Raw genomic sequence first — 22306 nt, forward strand, 5'->3', positions numbered from 1 at the left:
AACTGCCCTTCTGCATTTGCTTGCTAAGTTTGTGCACATTTTTTATTTTATTTCAACTTATTGTGCGTAACATTGTTTTGTAGCCCAAGTGTTCTCTTCACTGTGTGTTGTTCACAGTATAGTGTTGTTAGTGTATAGATTAAAGTTGTTGTTGTTTTTTTCGCAAGAATGTAATTGTTTAAACATGTTTATATTTTAAAATTTAACGTTTTTTTTTCTTGGTAAAATGCTTTTTTTTCAACGAGTTTTTTCATAGTAATTATTCATACTACCTATCTAATACTCTATTTTACATCTTGTATTGCTTTCATTGGTGGTACCATAAATGTAAAAAAAAAAAAAAAACTCCCCCGTAGTGGTGAAACATAATCAGTAGCTCAGTCACGCACCGCTGATAGCTCATCCAAACATGGAGACAAGATGTCTGACATAAGCCGAGACAGAGTCTGTTTGTATCCATGCCAGAGACTCTGTTCTAGAGTAAAAAGAGTGAGCGCATTGTCATACAAAACTCTCTGATTTAACTAAAGCTCTCAAATAGGCATTTTTGGAAATAGGAAAACATGAATAATGTGTCTCTCATCAAGCTACCCCTTTGCCAGACGCTGCTGGCTTTACACCAAGCCATCAACTCAACAGAGTCTTCTCATCCCAGGACAGTCATGCATGCAATTACTACCACTCATTAAATACAAGAGGCCAGATCTGTGAAGATCATTATGTGTGATAGCATCCAGACACTGCAGCCATAAAGCCTCATCGCGTCCCTCTGGCAAACAGAGATCCGCTTAATGTTTGCCCAGGATCTGAGCACAAATAAGCACCTCTCCTGCAGCTGAGAGTGTACAGGCACATACACCCAGTTACAATTAAGGTCAGCAGCCCCTGTTCTTTGTAAACTCATGAGCATATCATGTCCGCTGAGACATGAGAGAGTTAGTTTGGGCAGATTTAGATTGATGACCGTGCATGGTTAAAGCTCTTGAGACTTTGACCACAGCAGTATTGGAGTAATCCAGAATGGGAAGTGAAGTGATCCGCAAAACCCCATGGCTGAAGCGCAACTCTTTAACCTCCTGTTGCAAAGAAGCCCTGCTTGACAAATAAAGCATTGTTATTATTCTGCAACAGTAATAGAAGTGGCCATCGTATACTCTTTTATACGAGTCAAATCAGACATGAAAAACTCTTGAGAACAACTTTGGTGTGTAATTTAAAGTGCATTAGTGTGTAATTTTGTATATAGTTTAAAGGCTTAAAAATGCAACCTTCAATTGAGGGATTTTTTTAGTGACTCTTTCTGCAGGTTACATTGCTTTGCCTGTAGGTGGAGACAAATGACTGTCTTTGAGTACTTAATAATAAATAAATTGATTTGTTCAAACACACTAATTTATTTAGCAAAGAAATATCTGATCGACTTTGAGTCACTAACAGATGAATTCATAGTCAGATTCATTCAGAAATTTCATTCATCAGTCTTTTATGAGTGAGAAAAACTAAACTGATTAGTTTAGAAATTAAACAAGTGAGTTTCTTCATGAGTGAGCTACTGAATTATTTATTCTACTATTTTTTTTTAACTTTGTTAAAAAAATACTAATTTAATAAAAAATGAAACACATGCAAGTCACCGAATAACAATAAAACTGATTTGTTCAAAAACACTGATTCATTCAGGAATAAAAAATAGTGACTGTCTTTAAGAGTGAGTCATAGAATCAATTACTCAACTCTTTCAGGAATTGAATGTCATTATTGTATATTGCTTGTTTAGATTTTATTTTTGTTGGCAATACAAAAAATATACAACTGACTATAATGTATCTAAAATGTAATTTGCTCAATATTAAGTAAATTGTTTATTGTACGGTTGTATAAACAGCAGCAACCTTGTTTGTGTGATTATTGCTTAGTTTAATTATTGCATCTTTAGCTTTAGCTAATGCATCACAGAAGCACTATTTGAGTGTGGCGTATATAGCCAGTAGATGTCAAGGCAGCTCACTACTAGGTTATGAAACTAGATCTTACTATGGAATAAATGAGCCCCAGAAGACCGTGACCTGAGTCTGTTTGTTTGTTCCATCTGATATATTGCAGGTTTTTCATTCGATGCCTGTCCGGAGAAGTCACGGTTAGAGTTCATGGCAGCCACAGATCCAAAAACAATTTAACCGCTTTTGACAGTGGTTCCGATACATGTCAGTTAGTATTGATGTACATGTCAACATGCGTCCTAGCACAGGGGTGGTTTGGCTACAGAGACACGGCTTATTAAGAACATTAGACAAACCAACTTTAAAATGAAAGATTCAATTTTGTTTGTCCTAAAAAGTTCAAAACACTTCATTTAATGTTTTAAACCATGTTTATAAATATGAGGCAAAACAACATGTGCTGTTATGACTATAACAGACAGTGAATATTTGAAAGCCACAACATTTAATGTTTTCAAGGCATTTTTGGTTATTATGACTTTATGCTCCTTTTTAGGATATGCCAGAGTTTTGTTATATTTTATGTTGCACTCTTCAGCTGAATTTTCCCCCTTACAGGCACATTGTGGTCTGTGGTCATATCACGCTCGAAAGTGTTTCCAACTTCCTCAAAGACTTCCTACACAAGGACAGGGATGATGTCAATGTAGAAATTGTTTTTCTTCATAAGTAAGTACAATTCCCTTTGGAATACATTTTAGAATCTTGATGGAGCCTTTCCGCACTATAAAGAATATAATGACTGCATGTTACTAAAAAAAACAAATAAATCAAATACAGTTGCCTGTTTTTATATAACAAAGAGCTCAGCCAATAAGCTGTAATGACATTCTTTTGATAGCCGCTAGTGGCGCACAAATGACACATTTGTTCTTATAAACTTGTAGCATTCTCAAAAAAGCATTCTTCTTCATTATAACACACTCTTTTTGCCAAACTCTAGTATTTCCCCTAATCTTGAGCTGGAAGCCTTGTTCAAACGTCACTTCACTCAGGTGGAATTCTATCAAGGATCGGTCCTCAACCCACATGATCTAGCAAGAGTAAAGGTAGGTTTATTACAGTTTAATAATGGGGTCAAACATTGATATATTTACAAATTAATTTGTTCATTACAGATGCAGAATTGTAGAGACATTGTATTTAACAATGCAGCAGATTCTTAGTATATTTTTGATGTTTTGATCACTGAGGTGTCACCTTTTCTTTTTCATCTTGCACAGATCGAGTCAGCGGATGCCTGCTTGATTCTTGCAAACAAATACTGTGCAGACCCTGATGCTGAAGATGCCTCTAATATCATGAGGTCAGTTCGGTGAAGGGTTACGTTTGATCACATCTTATTTTGATGTTTGTGGGCAGCATCATACATTCACTAGGGACATCCTCCTGTAAAAAAGATGGATTGAAAGCTAATGTCTTTCACCCTCCTGTGCTGTTAAAGGAAGGTGTGAATGGGATACTCGGCGTCTCAGGTCAGATTCACATGTTATACCTGGACGCAGATGAAAAGAGCCAGAAGGAATTTCCTTTGGGATGGAGTCAACTAATATTGCACTGAAAAAGTGTATGTGAAGGGAGGGCAAACATATTTCCCTTCCACCTTTCATGCTGGAGATGTTCTTTAGCCATGAGTAGCGTACAGAATTGCACCCAGTCTGGCCTGTTTGGAAAATGAAATATTAATTTAGGCAGGTCTCAGAGTGCTCTTTTGAACTAATGTGTTATAAAGCAGCTTAATATGGAAATAAATTCTGCACCTCTCTTACGAGACTGGAGAGAAAGCCAGACTGGATTTCACAGGGAAATCACACCGTTCCGCCACATATCACAGGCTCCTCTGAGGAAATGAAAGATTCATTCATTTTTTATTAATTCAGCAGATGCTTGTTTTTAATCGAAAGTGACTTACAATGTTGAATACTGGGACGGTCCTCCTGGAGGTTAAAGGTGCAATCAGTAGGTTTTTGTTTACATGAGGGAGCAACCTGCTCCATGCAGAATAAAACAGATTTTTCTAGAAGATTAATATGTCTAGAGTGTGAGTGTATATCCTTGTAATATTCCTCAAAAGTGCTGTTCATATACTACCATTCAAAAGTTTGAGGTTAGTGAGAAAGAAATAATACTTTTGTTTAGCAAGGATGCATTAAATTGATAAAAAAAAAAAATATTGTTACAAAAAATATATATTTCAAATGTATTTTGTTTGAACTTTAAAATCATCAAAGAATCCTGAAAAAATTGTTTTGCAAAGTTTCCACAAAAAATATTAAGTAGCGTAAACGTTTTCAACATTGAAACTATTAAAGATTTTTTTCTTGAACATGCAATCAGTATATTAGAATGACCTCAAACTTTTGAATTCTATCTTTGCATATTTTTTAATAAGCAATAAATTACTGAATGCACCTTTAAGCTAAATTCCTCTAAAGAAACAAACCAAGTTGAAAATGTATATATTCTATCTTTTTCTTTTCCCCACAAATGCCGTTTTATGTTGGCTTTAACTGACCTGTAAATTAATACAGTTTCTCTCTTTTTTACAGAGTAATATCTATAAAGAACTACCATCCAAAGATCAGAATAATCACTCAAATGTTGCAGTACCACAATAAGGTAGGACGTGTATTTTTTCTGTTTCTATGTCAATTCAAATCAACAAGAAGATGAACAAGACCTAAACAGAAAGAATACAAATAATGTACAAAGAGGCTATAATTTTAATAAAAATATATAATAATAAATAATAATAAAAAAAAATTAAAATCTGACGTGGCAGATTAACGTGTGCCATATGAGAACAGGTCTTCAGATTTTGCAACAGGAATTTTATAAGTTCACAGGAATCAAATACAGTATGTGTACATATTTTTTCCCTTCAGTGTTTAAGCCATGTTACAGCAACATGAATGCAGCTTTGTATTCATCAGGGAGTGCTGGAACAGGACATAGATGTTAATGACTTGATGGATGTTTTTTGTTCATGGGACAGTTCACTCGAGAGCAGTTGAATCTCAACTGTAGACAACTGTTTTAGAGGACTGTCAGCGGACCCACTGTGTTAGCATTGAGATATGAAATAGTGACGTGCTACTGTTATGAGATTTGCTTTATCAGTTTGACAGATTTATATAATCTAACAAGGTAGGGGAGACCGTGGACTGTTGTAACATGCTTTGTTGGGATAGTGTTTTGTGTTTCAGACTTTAATATAATATATATGAAGTTCATGTTTTTCTGCTTCAAATTAGTTTAGATCAACCACTTCTCCCTAAACTGTAAGAAATGTATTGATTTTATTTTATTTTATTTTTTTGCTAGCGTTTTTGATTACTACACTTGTTAGACTTCTCAGCAGGGGACATTGTTAACTTCCCCTTGTCTCGTTCTCTGTGTCCTCAGGCCCATCTGCTAAACATTCCCAGCTGGAACTGGAAGGAGGGTGATGATGCGATCTGCCTGGCCGAGCTGAAGGCAGGCTTCATAGCCCAGAGCTGCTTGGCACAGGGCCTGTCCACCATGCTCGCCAACCTCTTCTCCATGAGGTCATACATCAAGGTACCGTCAGCCCGTCTTGGGCCTTGATAAATCCCATAGAGTAGAATCAGCCTCCATCCCCACTTCAGCTCAATCACCAGGGCCATTATGGCATGGAGTAAATCATCTTCTGAGCCTGGCGGTCTCATTTGGGACCTACTTGGGACGGCAACACAGCATTGCCGCTGCCATTATGAGGTAATTTATATGAGTCAATGGCATGGTGGAAGTGAGAATGTAAATTAGTGATTTTTCCTCTTGCTGAATTTACGGTCCTCCTGCGTGCCGATAGAGCGGGGAAATGCGAACCATGTGTGTTTCATAGTCAATGAACTGCACCCCAAAGCCATCTTTATTTATCGTCCAACTGAACCAGACTGCTCAGAGTCGTACAGATCACTCTTTTTAAGAAAACACTAAATAAAACGGTCTGAGGCCTGAAAGGCTGCAATGAGGTGGTGGGTTGTTATCAGGTGGTTCAGATTTGGATGGAGCCCTTTGGAAAAATGGAGAGAGAGAGAGCATGAGTGTGCGATCAGACTGAAGAATTTTGCAGAGACTGTAAAACTTATTCTGAAATCCGCAAGGGGTTATATTTTACTCTCTTTGATTTTTTTTTTCAAGACTGCGCAAGCTTTCAACATGGAGAGCAGCATTCTCTTGTCATAAAGAGAGGAGAAATGACTTTATAATAACTGTTTAAATGTGGCATGTGTGGAAACATCTGCAGGGCACATCACTCTTCTCATAAAATCCCAGAGGAGAGACATCCCAGACCACCCATGCCAGAGTGCAGCATACAAACACACACATCAAACCTCTCAGACCAATGTCCATACTTATAAAAGATACCATGGTAACACCAAAAACACTTTTTTTTATGTCTCAAACAGGGCATCTGTTAGGGTGAAGAAGAAAGTGTATCAATACTGTTTAAAATGCCAGTCATCTCTTAATGAGTCTGATGGAAACATGCTGTAATACAGAGTAAAATTAACATTATGTCTATCAGCTTTGCAATAGAAGTGTTTTTTTTTTTTCTTGTACGAGTCAGTTGTAATTAGGTTAGTTGTAAAATAGGCTCTGTCCCAATACTACATTAGCTGCCTCACTGTCTATTAGGGATGTAATGGTACACAAAAATGACATGTTGGTGCATACCTTGGTTTTTGAAGTCATGGTTCAGTTTGTTTTTGGTACAGCGGGTGGCACTAAAAAAATTTTCATAAGTATTAACCTATTAACCAGACCCCCCCCATTATGGGACTTACAGCTGAAAGTGCCCTACCTAACTTAAAATTGTTACAGTTCCTTACTTCAGTGTGTTACACACATAATTTTGGTGTCTTTGGAAAGAAGACCCTTTTGGCTTTATTTTATCAACAAAGTTGATAATACTCAAAAATATTAAAAGTTATAGACACTGAAGTGCCTTGAAAAATGTTTTACCACACTGAATTTTTTTTAAAATTTGATATAAAAAAACATGAAATCAGTCCTGTAGCAATCTTGAAAAGTAATGGGTTGAAAGATAAATGTCTCATGAGTTTATATTTCAAATCTGAAGAAGATACCATGAAAAATGAGATTCCTGCAACCATTTTTCTGAGACTATGTCTAGAACCCCCCACCCCCAAATATAAAAAATATTTACCAACTGTATTGAAGGGTTCTACAAACTATTTTAGTCATTAAACATACCACTGCATAGTTTTTCCATTATAAAACAGTAGACAGAAAGTTAGACATCATATAAGTGATTTATTTGAGCACTAAAAAAATACAATAAGAATAATTTGAGCAATAAAAATAAATAAGAAAAATAAAAAAGATTTAACTTTGTATGCCAATTACAGAACATCCTGAGATTGCTAGAAATGCAGCATTTACAATGAATCCTGGTCATATAGTCAATTATCACGTGTTGATGTGCTGATCAAGTTATAGAGATGGTAATCATAGAGATGCTCCATAAAGTCAATAATCACACTCTATTCATATAGATGGCGTTCACAGTAATAGCGTGCTTATTTGTGCTCAAACAGATGGTAATCATGCAGATACCGGCAGATTCAACATAAAACACACTCACACATATATAAAAAATGTTGAAAAATAAAAAAATAAAGAAAAAGGCGATCGCTAAGTTCCGCCTCCATCAGATGACAGGTGCGTCAAAGCGCGCGTCACAAGCCACCACGAGAGAGCGCCAGAATTCAAATAAACAATCTTCTGCCTATCTTTCACTTTTTTTTTTAGTGGATCACTGTACGCTGCAAAAATGCAGTTTTTTACTACCAAGACGCAGTTTCTGAGGGTGAGTTATTCCATAATGGACACTAACAATTCTGTCCCTGAAGAACTGAAACGTAAACAAAGGAATTATCATCCATATTTTATCCATATTTTAGAAGTTATTGCTTCGTTGGTCTAAATGTGCTCCATGAGATTTTGTTCAGTGGACACTTACCTTTCTAACTAAACCAGGATTTACAACTGTGGATGTGTTTATGACTTGTTATTACGAAGAATCTGGTATGTACACAACAAAGCTAAGCTAACAGTGATTAAATTAATAGAAAAAGAAATTAATACTTTATTCAGCAAGGAAGCATTAAATTTATCAAAAGTGACAGTAAAGACTTTTACATTGTTAGAAAAGATTTCTGTTTCAAACTGTACAGTTCATTAAAGAATCTTAATGTGTATATTGATAGCACGTACTGTTTACTATAGAAATAAGCAATTTCTACTGCATTCATGCATGCATGCATGCATAAATATTATCAGCATGTTTAATGTTCAATAATCATGAGTTTTATCCTTTAACTTTAATTGGCCACCATAACAAAGCCTCTCTAGTGGTATCGAAAACTTCTAGCAAACATTTCTTGTGCTTGTGTGTTGAAGCTCAAACAGCACAGGTGTTTTTGTAAGCTTTCATCTGAAATATCTTCAGTCAGTTTCCATCAGCAATTTCGCATAAGGTACAGTGATACCCAAATAAGACAACACAGACAATGTGTGAGAGTGTAAGGGCAGTCTGTCCGCGGCAGGAGCGAGGTTAGAGAAGGCCGCAGGAGTAGACAGCAACATGACTGATTTGAGTGGGCATTCAGGAAGCAGAGCAGAAGGGTGTTACCGAGAGGTGTTAATGAGACCCACACCCCAGAGACGCACACATTCACACAGCCACAAACACATCTGCATTATATCTGTTGTCCTAACTATAAATCTGTGATGTGTTGTGCCGTTCGCTACAAATAAAACCACAAGAATGTTCAGCATGAATATTTTATCTCTTCAGGTTTAACAAAATAGCAGTAAGCAGAGGGTTTTGGATCGGACTCTCTAGAGGGACTGGAGGAAATTATTGTTCAGTGGGTGTGAGAGAACATGCCCGCAGCACTTAAATCAGCTCTGACAGGCAGGGCGCAAACGTGCGGGGTAATTTAGGGAGCCTGGAGTAAATGTCTGCCATCTCTTTAGGACTTAATGACAAAACTCTACCCATTAGTGCCGCCCTAAAAGATGCCTGCCCAGAAAGCAAGTGCTCTTAGCCTGGCAGTGGGAAAGGGAGTCGGGCCTGGCTTTGAAAGTGTCTTTCTTGACTGTCTGTCAGACAGACGTCGGCTGGGTGAGATGGCTGACTAATGGCAGAGTGTTTGCCTAATAGCCCCGCTGCTTATCACAGCCCCACCCGCCCCACATCCTGAGACGCATGTAATGAGAGGATGATGAAGAGACCAGCTGTGAGCTCAGACACGGGAATATGCCTGGCCTTTATTCTCGAAGTCTGACAAAGGTTGAAATGTTACAGGTGTGAAAAATGAGAGAGCAACTTCAAAGTGTAAGGCATGTTTAAGCTGTGTTTTGCATGAATGATACTCATGGTATGAGACTGTGCACAATACATCTTTGGGATTATCCACCTGAGTCAGGGTAGATGCCATGGAAACAAGGCTTTGAGGGACAGAATTATATACCATACATTTAGTAGATACACTGCCTCACGTCTCATTTTCTCAACCTAAGTGTTCTAGAGCTTTTTGTTCACTGGAAGATTTTTGGAAAGACATGTTTGTTAAAAGATAGTTCACCCAAAAGCAGTCATTAGTTATTTACTCTCATGTTGTTCCTAACCCATAAGACCTCAGTAGTATTGATTTCAGTGCCTCCATTAAAAATCAATTACACCAAAACTTTCACACTTTAAAAAGTTCATAAAGGGATTGTAAAATCGAATCAAGCAATTTAATCCAAGTCTTCTGAAGAGACACACTCACTTAATATGAAAAACAGATTTATTTAAGCTTTTATTCACATCAACACATGTACATAGACTACATCAAATATGGCAAACAAACCTCGTTGTTTTTTTGCGGCAAATTTTCCACTTACCATATTTAATGAGCTCTATGTATGAGTTTTTGATCAGTGTTTTTATGTAAATAAAAGCCTACATTTAATCTATTCAATCTCAAAATCTTCTGAAGAGACAAAATCCCTTATATAATATAAAGCAATTGTGTCTTGTCAGAAAACTTGGATTAAAGTGCTTGATTCATATGGTTTTCTTTTATTATATATGTATGGTTTGGTGAAATGGATTTTTAATAGAGGCACGCAGGTTTCATTAAAATATCTCAATTTATTGATGAGCAAATTTATGGGTTTAAACATGAAGTTGAGCAAATGATAACAGAATTTTAATTTTTGAGTGAAATATCCCTATAATTTTCTGTTTTTGATAATTTTGTCTTTTTGTAAAAATGTTTGGACATGTTCTGATTGCTATCTGTTCATTCCCATCAAATGAAATATGTTGTCCTCCCTGACTGTGTGTATCTGAATCCAACAGTTTTTTTTTTTTTTTTTTTTCAGATTGAGGAGGACACATGGCAGAAGTATTATCTGGAGGGAGTGGCCAATGAAATGTACACTGAGTATCTGTCCAGTGCCTTTGTGGGGCTTTCATTTCCTACAGTTTGTGAGTAAGTATGCTTCTGCTCTAAAGCACGGGAGCTTTACACCATGTCGTTACTCTGTATACAAACACATTATAGTAAAATCATAAATTCTTGCCTTTTAATATACTGCCAAATTTACTGAAGACCTGGACTATCACATGTCCTAATCAGACGTGATGTGACAAACACTTTGTTTGTCCACACTTAATGTGAAACTGCTGTTTGACACAATCACTGCCAATTGGAGCAAATTAAATTTTTCATGTTTAAAGCAAGATTTTGAACCAATGAAATAACCAACTAGATAAACATGAATTATTTTTTAAATGACCATTTAATGGGTCTTGTGAATTTAAATAGCTAAATGATGACTTCTGCACACTAAATGTCTATTCTTTGTTTCAGGCTGTGCTATGTGAAGCTCAAGTTGTTGTTGATCGCTATTGAGTACAAGTCAGAGCAGAGGGAAAGCAGGTTTGTTCTCATTTGGTCTTCAACTCCACAATTCACAATATACGGACCAAAGAGGGGCAAAGCAGTTGTGTCACTCTTTGGTCCTATAGACCCCCTTCAGTATAGTTATCCTTTTTTACTTGCTAGAAATTTTCATCATTAAATCTCTCTGCAAGTAATCTAATCTGGTTTCAAGTTGAAATCGATCTTATGGAGACAGCAGCATGTTACGTTCTGTCACTGGAGGAAGTTTGCCTCAGCTCGACTCTCACAGCATCACAATTGCCGATCACTGTCTGTAAGAGTCACTGTGTAGCCAAAGAGCCATGACATCTGCTCAGACTCACTGTGCTGTATTGATGAGGGTTTACTCTCAGAGTAAAGAGCCTTCTATCAATAGCACTATTGTGGCATTCTGTTAAGTGACCCATTTGAACTAATAACATGAAGTACTCTGTCTCGGTAACTTTGACTTTGCCAAATCCCACCACCACTTCCCACATCCACAACCTGTGTTCCAATGTTTCTGTACACTGTAACTCTCACTAATACATTTTGTGTACAGTGTGTACTAATGAGTGTGGTTTAGAACACAAGTTGGCCTGAAAACACACACACATCAAAATATCAGCCAGGAGACCTGGTTATGTTTGTTCCCTTTTTTTAATAGGGATTGGCAGTATGACAGTATATATTATGGGACACTATAAATGTGTGTAAACATTCTGCATTACCATTTATTTTACAGTAGATAGATAAATTGGTTAGGACGGCTACGTGTCACAGAGCATTCCATGTAATAAAGTGTGGGATGTTATGCCAAACAAGTTTTCTTTTTCTTTTTTAAATTTTTTGCTGAGTTATATTTGTCAGGCAAAATGCAGAGTTTACAGTGGCAACCATTGTATTTTACATATTTTAGTATTTAACTGGTATTTTAATGTGGCTCATCCAGTCAATTTAATCTTAACTATCCATTTTTTAAATATTAGTTTTATAGTTTTGAATCTGTAGTTTTTTACTCATATTTACTAAATGTTTTTTTTTTCGTTCAGTTATATTGACTAATATAATATATTACTAATATAATATATATATATATATATATATATATATATATATATATATATATATATATATATATATATATATATATATTTTTTTTTAGGCTTTCCAATAAATTCAGTTAAAAGACAAAATGATCAAATGAGATGAATTGTATTTATTTTGTGAAGTATTTAATTCTCTGGATTATCTCAAAATAGCTTTTAACGTATGTACCATTACTATGTTAAAAATGAGTCATGCTGTGATATAAGATTTTGCCCATACCGCCTGCCACTACCCAATTTTGCCATATTGTCTCTCAGAGAGATCTGTATTCACAACAGTTATGAACTAGTTGTTTTTCTTTTTTCACTCTTTATGAATCACCTGCTAAAAGTGTAACACAGAACCTTGTTTTTCCTCAATATCACATTAAAGTACCAGTCATGTCCAGTATTCATCGTGACAACAGACTGTAAAACAAAAGTTATTTTTTACTGTCACTAGGTGTAATACAGTTCCTGTAATTTGATTACTTTCTAATGGATGGCTGTTAAACTTTGGTTAATAGCTTTGCCATACCTCACATAATGGCAAAACCTTTAGAGGGCACAGCAATATACTTTAGTGTAACTCTCAATTTGGTGTCCTGGGCTAGTCTAAACTTGGAAGCACACTTTGGGATTTAGACCATAATTTTTGCTTTGTAGGACATACGAGTTAACCAATGCGAAGGATTTTATTTATTTATTTTTTTATGGTGAAAGTGACTGTTTTGCCCTCTACTTTGGAGATTGACAAGTGTTTTTTTATTTATTTTTTTATTTCCTGATCTTAATGTGCAGATACAGATGACTGACACCTCGCCTCCTTTTTTTCCCAGTCTATGTTTGATGTATAATGTTTTCTTGTTGTTTGCAGAAGCAGAAAGCGGTATGCCCTCTTCATTATCTCACCCCTCTACACTTTAGATCAACTGTGGGAGAAAAGCTTAAGGATATTGTACCACCTCCCTCTCAAAAATGGCCAAAATCTCTTGCTATCTCATTTATTGTGATTCTCTTTGTGCTTAATGCACTAACTTCTTTGCAGGCAGAGAGAGTAGTTGCTATTGTTCGATTCACTTGTTTCTTCGTCTGTGCTTTTCACATATCAACACAGCATTTATCCACTCCATGTTCATTCATCTCTGTTTTTTGTTCTTGACTTCCTCTATTCTCCTTTCATTTTTCCCCCCTGTTTGATTATTTTTCAGTGTTCATCAGCTGCAAATCATTTCTGCCTGTGTCTTTTTCAGCGTTGTGCTCTCCATGCGAACAGTACTTCATGTTTTTTTCCCCACTTATTCCGTAATGCACTAAGAAAAGTGCCCTACTAGGAAAATAGCTGTACTCAGTGCATTGTATATAAGAAAATACTAGTGTTTGTCCATTAAGAAATGATGTGTCTCAATATGGCAAGTTTTAATTCATGCAGTATTAAATGCTAAACACTGATTGGTTAGTAAAGGCCACACTATTCATGGCGACCATCTTTGCCTTTTCTGTCATTACCACTCTAACACTGTATTGCGTTTGTGTGTCTGTGTGTTGGAGCGAATTTGATTTGTATTTGTGTGTGTGTGTGTGTGTGTGTGTGTGTGTGTGTGTGTGTTTGTGTGTGTGTGTGTGTGTGTGTGTGATGTTGATTCTGACGAGTGCGAGTGTGTGACTGAATGGTCGATCTGAGTGTCAGTGTTTGTCTGGAACTGACGATCATCATGTCCCCAAATGCCTGTGCGTCTCTGAGTAGATGTTTATGAAGTGAGGTCACTTCCTGTCAGTTTGGTGTTCTATACAACAATCCAACTGCACAGAAGTTACTGCAACAGTTTGCATCTACATGCCGCTGTGCGGTGGCTGCACCTGCTCTCTTTTAAATGTGCCCTTGGTTGTGATGCTCTTGGTAACCGCATGCCCGTATGCTCTGTCACGTGATGTGTGATGCTTGCTTTGTTTCCCATAATATGAGCTTTGGTCTGAACGGAAGCTTATGTTTCCATGCAATTGGTCTGTGATCGGCCCATTGCATAAGTGTCAAACGGTGTGGAAATCTCAAATTTGGGGAGCAATGTGTTTGAATATGTTAGTGAATGAGTCTGTTTGTATTCATCTTCTGAACGGCATGTCAAATGTGCTGCTTCTTGCTAAGGGGGCTATTTAATCAGATGTAAAGCTTAGTGATAAATGACCCAGCACAATGATTTCAAGCAAGACAGAGCGCTTTTGACATTTTCATTAACTGACCAGCCAATGTCTGCTTTTTGATGGATTAAATCCCCCTCTTTTGGCCTTCATTTGTGGTGAAGTGGTTATTTGACGAGCCCAGAGGAAAGGATTTTGATAGACTGCATATTTCAAATGGTATTTAAGTATATGGATCTTTCAGAGCCAATGATGCTGGCCACCATTTGGAGTCTGTGGAATAATAGGATGTCTTTCATGAGCCCTTTCGTCTGGGCTCTCTGGCTTTGGCGCTCTAGTCACACTGGGCATTTGTCAAGTGTTGCAGCCACCCCTCAATTCATTGACGATTCCTAACAAATGGCAACCTTTGATGGCTATGTTGTGTTGTCTCGTCTCTGTCTAATTAATGGGGAATGATACAGTGGTTCAGTAGTGGCTCTGTCTACACTGCTGAACCTCTACAGTTACAAACCAGACTCTTCCAAATATCTGGCAGAAGCTGACATTAGATTCATAAGCATCAAAAATTCCTCGCCCACCAAGGGAAGTCACAGAGACACTGACAGCACTAGCTTAGGTTTGACAGCGACTGGTATTTGTTTACAATAGCCTGGGATTGATCAATCGCTAGAAGCCAAGACCCAGAGCAAAGGCTGCGTCAACCAAAAAAATGGTCATTTACTGAATTTGATTCAGAATGCTTTGTCTTTTTGATATTAAAAAGAAAAAAATGAAACCTGTCAGTTTTCATTTTACAATTGCCATCTTTACATGTTTTGTATTGATTTAATATACACCGTTCAAAAAAAAAAATTTTCAGCTATGCATTACATTGATCAAAACTGACAGTAAAGACTTTTACTTTGTTACAAAATGTTTCTATTTCATCAAAAATAAATAAATAAACTAAAATATTAAGCAGCAAATGGTACTCCCAGATAAAACAAATAGTGTTAATATTGGCTAGAAAGATTATATGACATGCAGTTCGTCATATCTGTATAAAATAGTAAGTAAAGTTAAACAGGACAAATAAAAATATAAAATAACAGAGAAACCTTACAATTAAGTCTGTCGGAGTAACAGATACTGATTATTGGTGGCATAATTAGAAAGGTTAAATTTAAGTATGTAGTAGCAGAGAAACCTTACAATTAAGTCTGTCGGAGTAACAGATACTGATTATTGGTGGCATAACCTAATAACCATGGCTTATTAGCTGATGCTACAAATGTAATGATAACAATGTAGCAACTTCAAGTAAAACTGCATGGCTTGTGTTGGCTTAGTTATGCTGCTGCCGCAGTTTCAGAGACCAGGATGCACCCTGAACTCTTGGTGGGCTGGTCATTCCCTTGCTTTCCACCGCACTAAAGAAGAAATTAAATTACGCTTCTGTGTGGCGATAGACCTCACACCATGAGTTTCTGTCGACCAGAACGCCTAGAACTGTTTCCGCCCTAATTTTAATTCTTTCTCTTATCCCATCACCTTGACATCATGGAGAGAGAGAGAAGAAGAATTAAAATGGGCTAGTCATTCTGTTGTGTACTGTACTGTATTTGTGTGAAACCAAGTGGCCTAAGCATTATTTTTGAATAGGTCCCTTTCCCTGCACTATTTTTTGACAAAAGTACAATTCCAGTATCAAAATTTGATGCAGTATATGCATGTTTTCTCATCAGTCTTTTCAACAAGGTCCAAAAACACGTGTACCATTCCTCTTGATTAGAGTTTTGAATTGGCAAGGTTGAATTTCATTTTAATGACAAAGATCCTTTTTCTGACTGAACAGTATTCTGATCAACCCGGGAAATCATGTTAAGATGCAGGAGGGGACATTAGGATTCTTTATCGCCAGTGATGCCAAAGAGGTGAAAAGGTAATCATCTCTTCAATCCATCAAAATGACTTGAGCTCTTGTATTTTTATTTTTATTTTTAAATGCTAGTGAAAACTGAAATGTGAAGGGCACACTTGAAACAGAATGTTCAATTCTTTACTTTGTTTCTTCAGAGCCTTTTTCTACTGCAAAGCATGTCATGATGACATCACAGATCCCAAAAGGATTAAAAAGTGTGGCTGCAAGAGAAGTAAGTACACCCGACCATCCCTCATGTCTGAACGGAAAGTGTCCGCCGACTCTTTTTCACTTTGTAGGGCACTGCGACGTTGTGTAACATGTCAGATATTGTTGTTTCTCTTGAATTGTAGCTTTTTTTTTTTTTTTGAAAGTTACATATTGTAAATAAAATAATAGGCTGATGTCAGGCTCGGAAAAAAACACTTGCAAGGCAGCAAACGTTTAAAGTTCAGATTTTTTTTAAATTTTTTTTTTCATAGTTTTGCTTTTTTTTATTCACATATTATTTGCAAAAACCAAATCAAACTTTGCATTAAAATGAAGTTGAACTGAACTTTCTTCGTAACTTTAGTGCTTACACTTGAAAAGAGCCAGTCGTCTTACAACCCCCCCCCCCTTTTTTCAACTACTTGAATTTGATGACTCCCATGGCCTTATAGGATTGTAAAGTGTAAATCAGATGTGTGCTGCTGAATCTTAGCAGAAACATCTGAGTATTTTCATTTTCACATAGAAGGGTAGGATTTTTAAAGAAATAAATGTTTTTATTCAGAAAATAATTTACTATAAATGTAATTTATTTGATAATTTACTGTCATCAAAAGTGACAGTAAAGACTTTTATATTGTTACCCCCAAAAATGCTGTTTATAAACTTACTATTCATTAAATGATACTTGAAAAAAATATTAATTTCTACAAAAATACTAAGTAGCAAAACTAATTTCATCACTGATAAGAAAAAGAAATGTTTGTTGCACAATGAATCAGCATATTAGAAAGATTTCTGAAGGATAATGTGACACTGAAGACTAAGTAAATTCAGCTTTGCATCACAGGAATAACTGGAATAACAGTTATTTTAAATTGTACTTGTCTTTCAGTGTTACTGTTGTTGAGTATAATGAATAACTGGAATAACAGTTATTTTAAATTGTGTTTTTTTTAATTGTACTTGTCTTTCAGTGTTACTGTTGTTGTACTTTTTGACAACAGTGTAAAGAAGATGAGACCAATTGCAATTCAGCATACAAATAGATGTAATGGAGATAACCGATTGCAATTCAGAATGAAAATATTACAGTGATGCCATTACAATTGTTTCCTTTTTGAATGATTGAATGTTCAGCTGTCAGTGGAAGATTTTCACACTTTAATCTTAAATTTCTTAAGTGTGGGAAAAATTGATGTCATGTCTAAGACCACAGTTATCTAGAAAACACATTGCTGCCTTGCTGCAATCTCTTTAAAAAGATGAGCAAAATTAGTAGAGCCCCTAAGGCTTTTTTTCTTCACTTTGAGAACAACCATATGAAAGAATAAGGAGAAAGCAATGAACTGTAGAAAAGGAGGGATAAAGATGACAAGGTGAAAGAGTGAGACTCTTGAGGAAAGCCAGTCATCAGCGTGCTAATGGTGGAGAGAGATAGAGATGTAGAGAGGGAATCACATGATTAGCAGGGTTGAAGAGAGAGGTTGTCAGCTTATGGTAGCTTCAGCAGGGGAGAGGCAGAGGTAATGACACCAGTCAAGTGGAAAAACAAAAGGCAATAGCAGCTTGGCCCACCCTCACCAGACACACCGAAAACACACTCCTGGCTCAGGATCATTTTACCAATCATATCCACCCTGTTTACCCAGAACGCCCAGCGCAAGTGCCGGTCGGACGCACCACTGTCATGTCCCGCTGCCTCATCCCGGTGAAAACACTTTCTGACAGGAAGTCACTGAAGTAGAAGAGAGATTAATAGCTCAGAGTGTAGTCCACTGTCAGAGCAGATCCTGCAGACATTTATATCATTTGATAGAAATGTATTTCCTTAAACACCCTCTTAATTATATGTACATGTGGCAACACCTAAATGTTTGTTTTCATTTGCTAATCTTGGCTGAGTAGAGTGAAGCAATATTTATGTTAAGTAGAGCATGCATTAACATTAATGTTGGAATGATGCATTGTTATTACATGACCTATATAAGCATTTGTCCAAACCAGTTAGTCACAAGATGAATAATTCAGATTCATTCCCAGTGACCTTTCACTGTGCACACTTAAACAGCTGCCTTTAACTGCAAACCTTGTTTATTTATTTATTTATTTATTTATTTTTATGTTTATGTTTACATCTACATCATTTGAAAATTATATATGCTGTTTCAGATGATGCACTTTGACAACAGGTAGACCTCCATTTTTTTTTTATGTTTTGAAGGCACTTATGCTCACCAAGGCTGCATTAGTTTAATCAAAAATACAGTAAAAAAAGTAATATTGTGATATATTGTAACAATTTAAAATAACTCTTTTCTGTTTGAATTTATTTAAAAATGTAATTTATTCCTGTAATGGCAAAGCTGATTTTTGAATGAATGAATGAATGAATGAATGAATGAATGAATGAGGGATTACAGTATGTTTTTTCAGCATCATTACTTCAGTCTTTAGTGTCACATGATCCTTCAGAAGTCATTCTAATATGCTGATTTGCTGCTCAAGAAACATTTCTTATCATGATCAATGTTGAGAACAGTTGTGCTGCTTAATATTTTTGTGGAAACTGTGATACTTTATTTTTCAAGATTCTTTCAAGACCCCGAACTTTTACACAGTGGCTAAAATATTTATTTATTTATTTTCTTTTTTTCACCCCAATAAAATGTTTTTGATTATATGCACCCTCCCAAAACCAAATGTCACCTAAGAAGAGGCCAGTAGCCTTACAGTAAAGGAGATGAGGTTTCCATTGCTGTAATGGAAGTTTGTGTTCTCTTTATGGTCATTGACATACTTCTTGATGTATTTTCTTCCTTGCTGCCTTGGAATACCGCCTCTTTATTTAAACCTCTCACTGGTAGTGACATATTGTGAGTAAAAATGGGTTTCCTGTGGCCAGAGTACAGTCTGACTGTCTGACTGTCTCACTCTGATAATAGTTCTATATATATGTATATATCTATATATATGTTGCATGTATCAGTCTAGCTGCTGCATCTCTCCTACACTTCATCTCTCCACTATCCTCAGCCCAAAACAATACAGCAGAATTTACTGGCCTGAATATGACCCAGCCCTGACCCCCCTTCAAACCAGTCTTTAACAGGAGAGAACAATGAGGCCGTGACCAATAACACAAATCCTCCCAAAGATTTACTCACAGCACCATTCTGAAATCGGAGATTCATTTCAAAGGTTGTTTGACCCTCCCGAAACTCAATGAAACCTGAAATGAATGTCACGACAATCTGAAAAGTCAAACAAACCGATTGATTTTGCTACTATTAGTCATGGACTTCACGAGTGCCAAGGGGGGGAGGTTAAGTCCACTTGAATCCATCACCTCGCTGTCAGAGGTAATTTTGCATGCTGCTGTATTTTCAGAGTTCTGTGGGAAGTTCTTCAAATTCTTAGGCTTAACGAGCATCGTCTCCAAAACACAATCAAAACAATCTGGTCTCCCTCTTGCCTACAGCCTCCCCTTTGTCTCCACCACCCTGCCCCTGCCCAGACTCTATACACGACACAACCACCATCAGCAGAATTGAAATGTTCCTTTTATACTCACTGCCCGCACTGCTAGGTGCAACTCTTTCAACGTTACGCGCATGGTGGTGTTGACCTTTTCTGTACACAACGTTGGCCACTAGATGCCACTGTAGTTCTACAAATTATATGGGAACCGAATGGGAACTCTGAGGTCCTCATAAACCTATTTAGCAAGATTGCTATCAGCCAATGTGCAATGTAGGGTCTTCTTAATTGTCATATAGGTTTCTTTATGTAGGTCTCCCTAAGGAGCCAGGGCGTTGTTTGCTTTATATTGGTTTACAGATGGAGGTGTGTTTGTTTTAAGTATTTTAAGCATGCAAGGCTTCACTATATCTAATATTACTCCTGATTTAAGAGTTTTTCTTGTAAGCATTAGGTCAAAATAGGCTATTATGTGCAAACGTAAAGCTTGCAAATATGTTCCTGTCCATTAGTATTTTAACATACGATGCAGCCTGCTTTGAATAAGGGGAAGCTGTAGGGTGAGGACAGATGTTAGGGGTGCTGAGAGCATTCTTGCTAAATCGGGTTGTCCTGTTAAAGAGGCTTCAGTAATTAGGCTCTCTGTGTAGTCATGTTCAGTCACTCACATCATCATGTTGTCTTGTGTCTCTTCCGCCCTCCATGTCTCACTGACTAACATAACCACATACTATGTACTCTGATGAATGTCAACCCTCAAACTCTGAAGCAACAGATTTCAGCATGAAATTTAGTAGCCCCACTGCTGCATGTTTTTGCATTGCCTTAATCTGTTTCAGCCCTGTAAACAGTTGACCGGGCTGCCGTTTCAAGAGATACGACCACGGTCGCCTCCCACTGCATGCCTGTTCTTCTTAATTTCAGCTATTCTGCATGGTTCTATACGTATAACAATCCCTGAGGTTATGGCTCTAAAGGCCAAGTCATTTATCGTATTATCTTTCCAGCATACAACTGAAATCTGTCTCTTAATTCGGGCTCATAACCTCAGATGGAAGTCAAAAGCAGGCTTTTCCCTGTGGATTGTTTGCACTTTTGAGGGTGCCAGACTTGATTATGGTCCGTTAGCAAGGTGGCACCAGGAGAATGCATACCGAGGACTGTTTTTAGTCCAATTCACAGCAATCAAATGCTGCTATAGTCTCTCACCACAGCTCCTTTGAGAACCCCCCCCCAAAAAAGAAATGCATACATATACTCCACGCACTGTATGTTTAAATCAAATGCGCAATGCATGTGAAAGCATCTTCTAATCAGGGGCCGAAGAAATAGCATATTGGCATGTTACCACACAAATATCCCAACCAATCCCTGATTGAGCAGAGTTTGACACAGAATAGAGCACCTACATTAGAGCCTGTAGCACGTTGTGATGCCGATAACCTGCTGCTGCATGATGGGATACAGGTACGTGATCCTCTCTTTTAGATGCAGAGGATGTTATCCAAAGAGGTTTTGCTGCTGAAAACATTCACCCATTCCTCTCTGCCTGAATGTCCCTTGCCCCAACCCCTGATCATATTGTCATATCTGACCTTTTGACCTTTTATGACATGATCAGCCTTAGGGCATGGCTTGACCCCAATGAGATGACTGCTTCCTGCCTAAACAAGCCCTCTATTAGATGTTTTCAAAGTCTGATTTGGTATGAATATTCAAATTCGGATCGAACTTCACTTCTGCAGTATGAACGGAATCAGAAGCACATTTCAAGCGGGAGCACAGTGGTCCATCTGTGGGTCAAGTCTGTCAGTGCTTGCTGCTAAGGCATTGCACTTTCTGTTCCTGTTTTTGAAAAAGTTACCTTCCCTGGTTGAAAAACTCTTTTGATCCTTGCCATTAACCTGCTGCTTTCCTCTCCTCTCATCCAACACATGACTGTAGCCAAGATGTCCGTCTACAAGCGAATGAAACTGGCATGTTGTTTTGATTGCGGGCGCTCTGAGCACGACTGCTCGTGCATGTCAGGCAGTGTACATAGTAACATGGACAGTCTTCAGAGGGCCTTCCCACTTTCTTCTGTCTCTGTTCATGATTGCTCAACCAGTTTACGTGCCTGTAAGTTTGATCGCCAAACCACATGCCGTTCGATGTCCATGACCTGTGAGTGTGCGTGTGTGTCTGTGCCGTGTTTCATGTGCTGCGTGTTTCGTTCCTCCATTATTTCCGTATATGTGGCTTATGGTTGGTACACCAGTACATATTCTTTTTTGTTTGGTGAATTGGTGGTAGTTGAAGTGACGTGGCTTCTCTGTGTAAGTGCTGCAGTAGGTGCAGTAGGACTGTGTTAGCGCATGCTGTGTTAGTGGAGCACTTGTGCGGTGCTGGTGACCTTTATGCAGTCACTGTTTTGGTGTTTACACTTTTAAATGGCGGGTGTACATGTATCTGTTGAATAACTGTATGATGTGCTTTTAATCAAAACATCTGTGGGCTAAAATGTGTACATTGACACTAATA

At 37.3% G+C, this 22306-nt stretch overlaps 1 protein-coding gene across 23 annotated transcripts in view; it reads left to right on the plus strand.

Moving 5' to 3' along the window:
- Nucleotides 1-22306, plus strand: part of kcnma1a (potassium large conductance calcium-activated channel, subfamily M, alpha member 1a) — a 217547-nt gene that overhangs the window by 153434 nt on the left and 41807 nt on the right. For 8 of the 23 annotated variants that reach the window (XM_042768609.1, XM_042768615.1, XM_042768613.1 and 5 more), the window contains exons 10-21: nt 2559-2669; nt 2944-3049; nt 3224-3306; nt 4550-4619; nt 5406-5561; nt 10425-10534; nt 10916-10984; nt 12932-12943; nt 16031-16117; nt 16252-16328; nt 19174-19182; nt 21731-21904. In XM_042768609.1, the coding sequence (XP_042624543.1) occupies nt 2559-2669; nt 2944-3049; nt 3224-3306; nt 4550-4619; nt 5406-5561; nt 10425-10534; nt 10916-10984; nt 12932-12943; nt 16031-16117; nt 16252-16328; nt 19174-19182; nt 21731-21904 (1064 nt within the window). The remainder of the gene's footprint in view (nt 1-2558; nt 2670-2943; nt 3050-3223; nt 3307-4549; nt 4620-5405; nt 5562-10424; nt 10535-10915; nt 10985-12931; nt 12944-16030; nt 16118-16251; nt 16329-19173; nt 19183-21730; nt 21905-22306) is intronic. The other 15 variants (XM_042768620.1, XM_042768622.1, XM_042768629.1 and 12 more) reach the window with 6 other exon arrangements.

This window comes from Cyprinus carpio, chromosome A13 (assembly GCF_018340385.1).
Source record: "Cyprinus carpio isolate SPL01 chromosome A13, ASM1834038v1, whole genome shotgun sequence".
Lineage (NCBI taxonomy): Eukaryota > Metazoa > Chordata > Actinopteri > Cypriniformes > Cyprinidae > Cyprinus > Cyprinus carpio.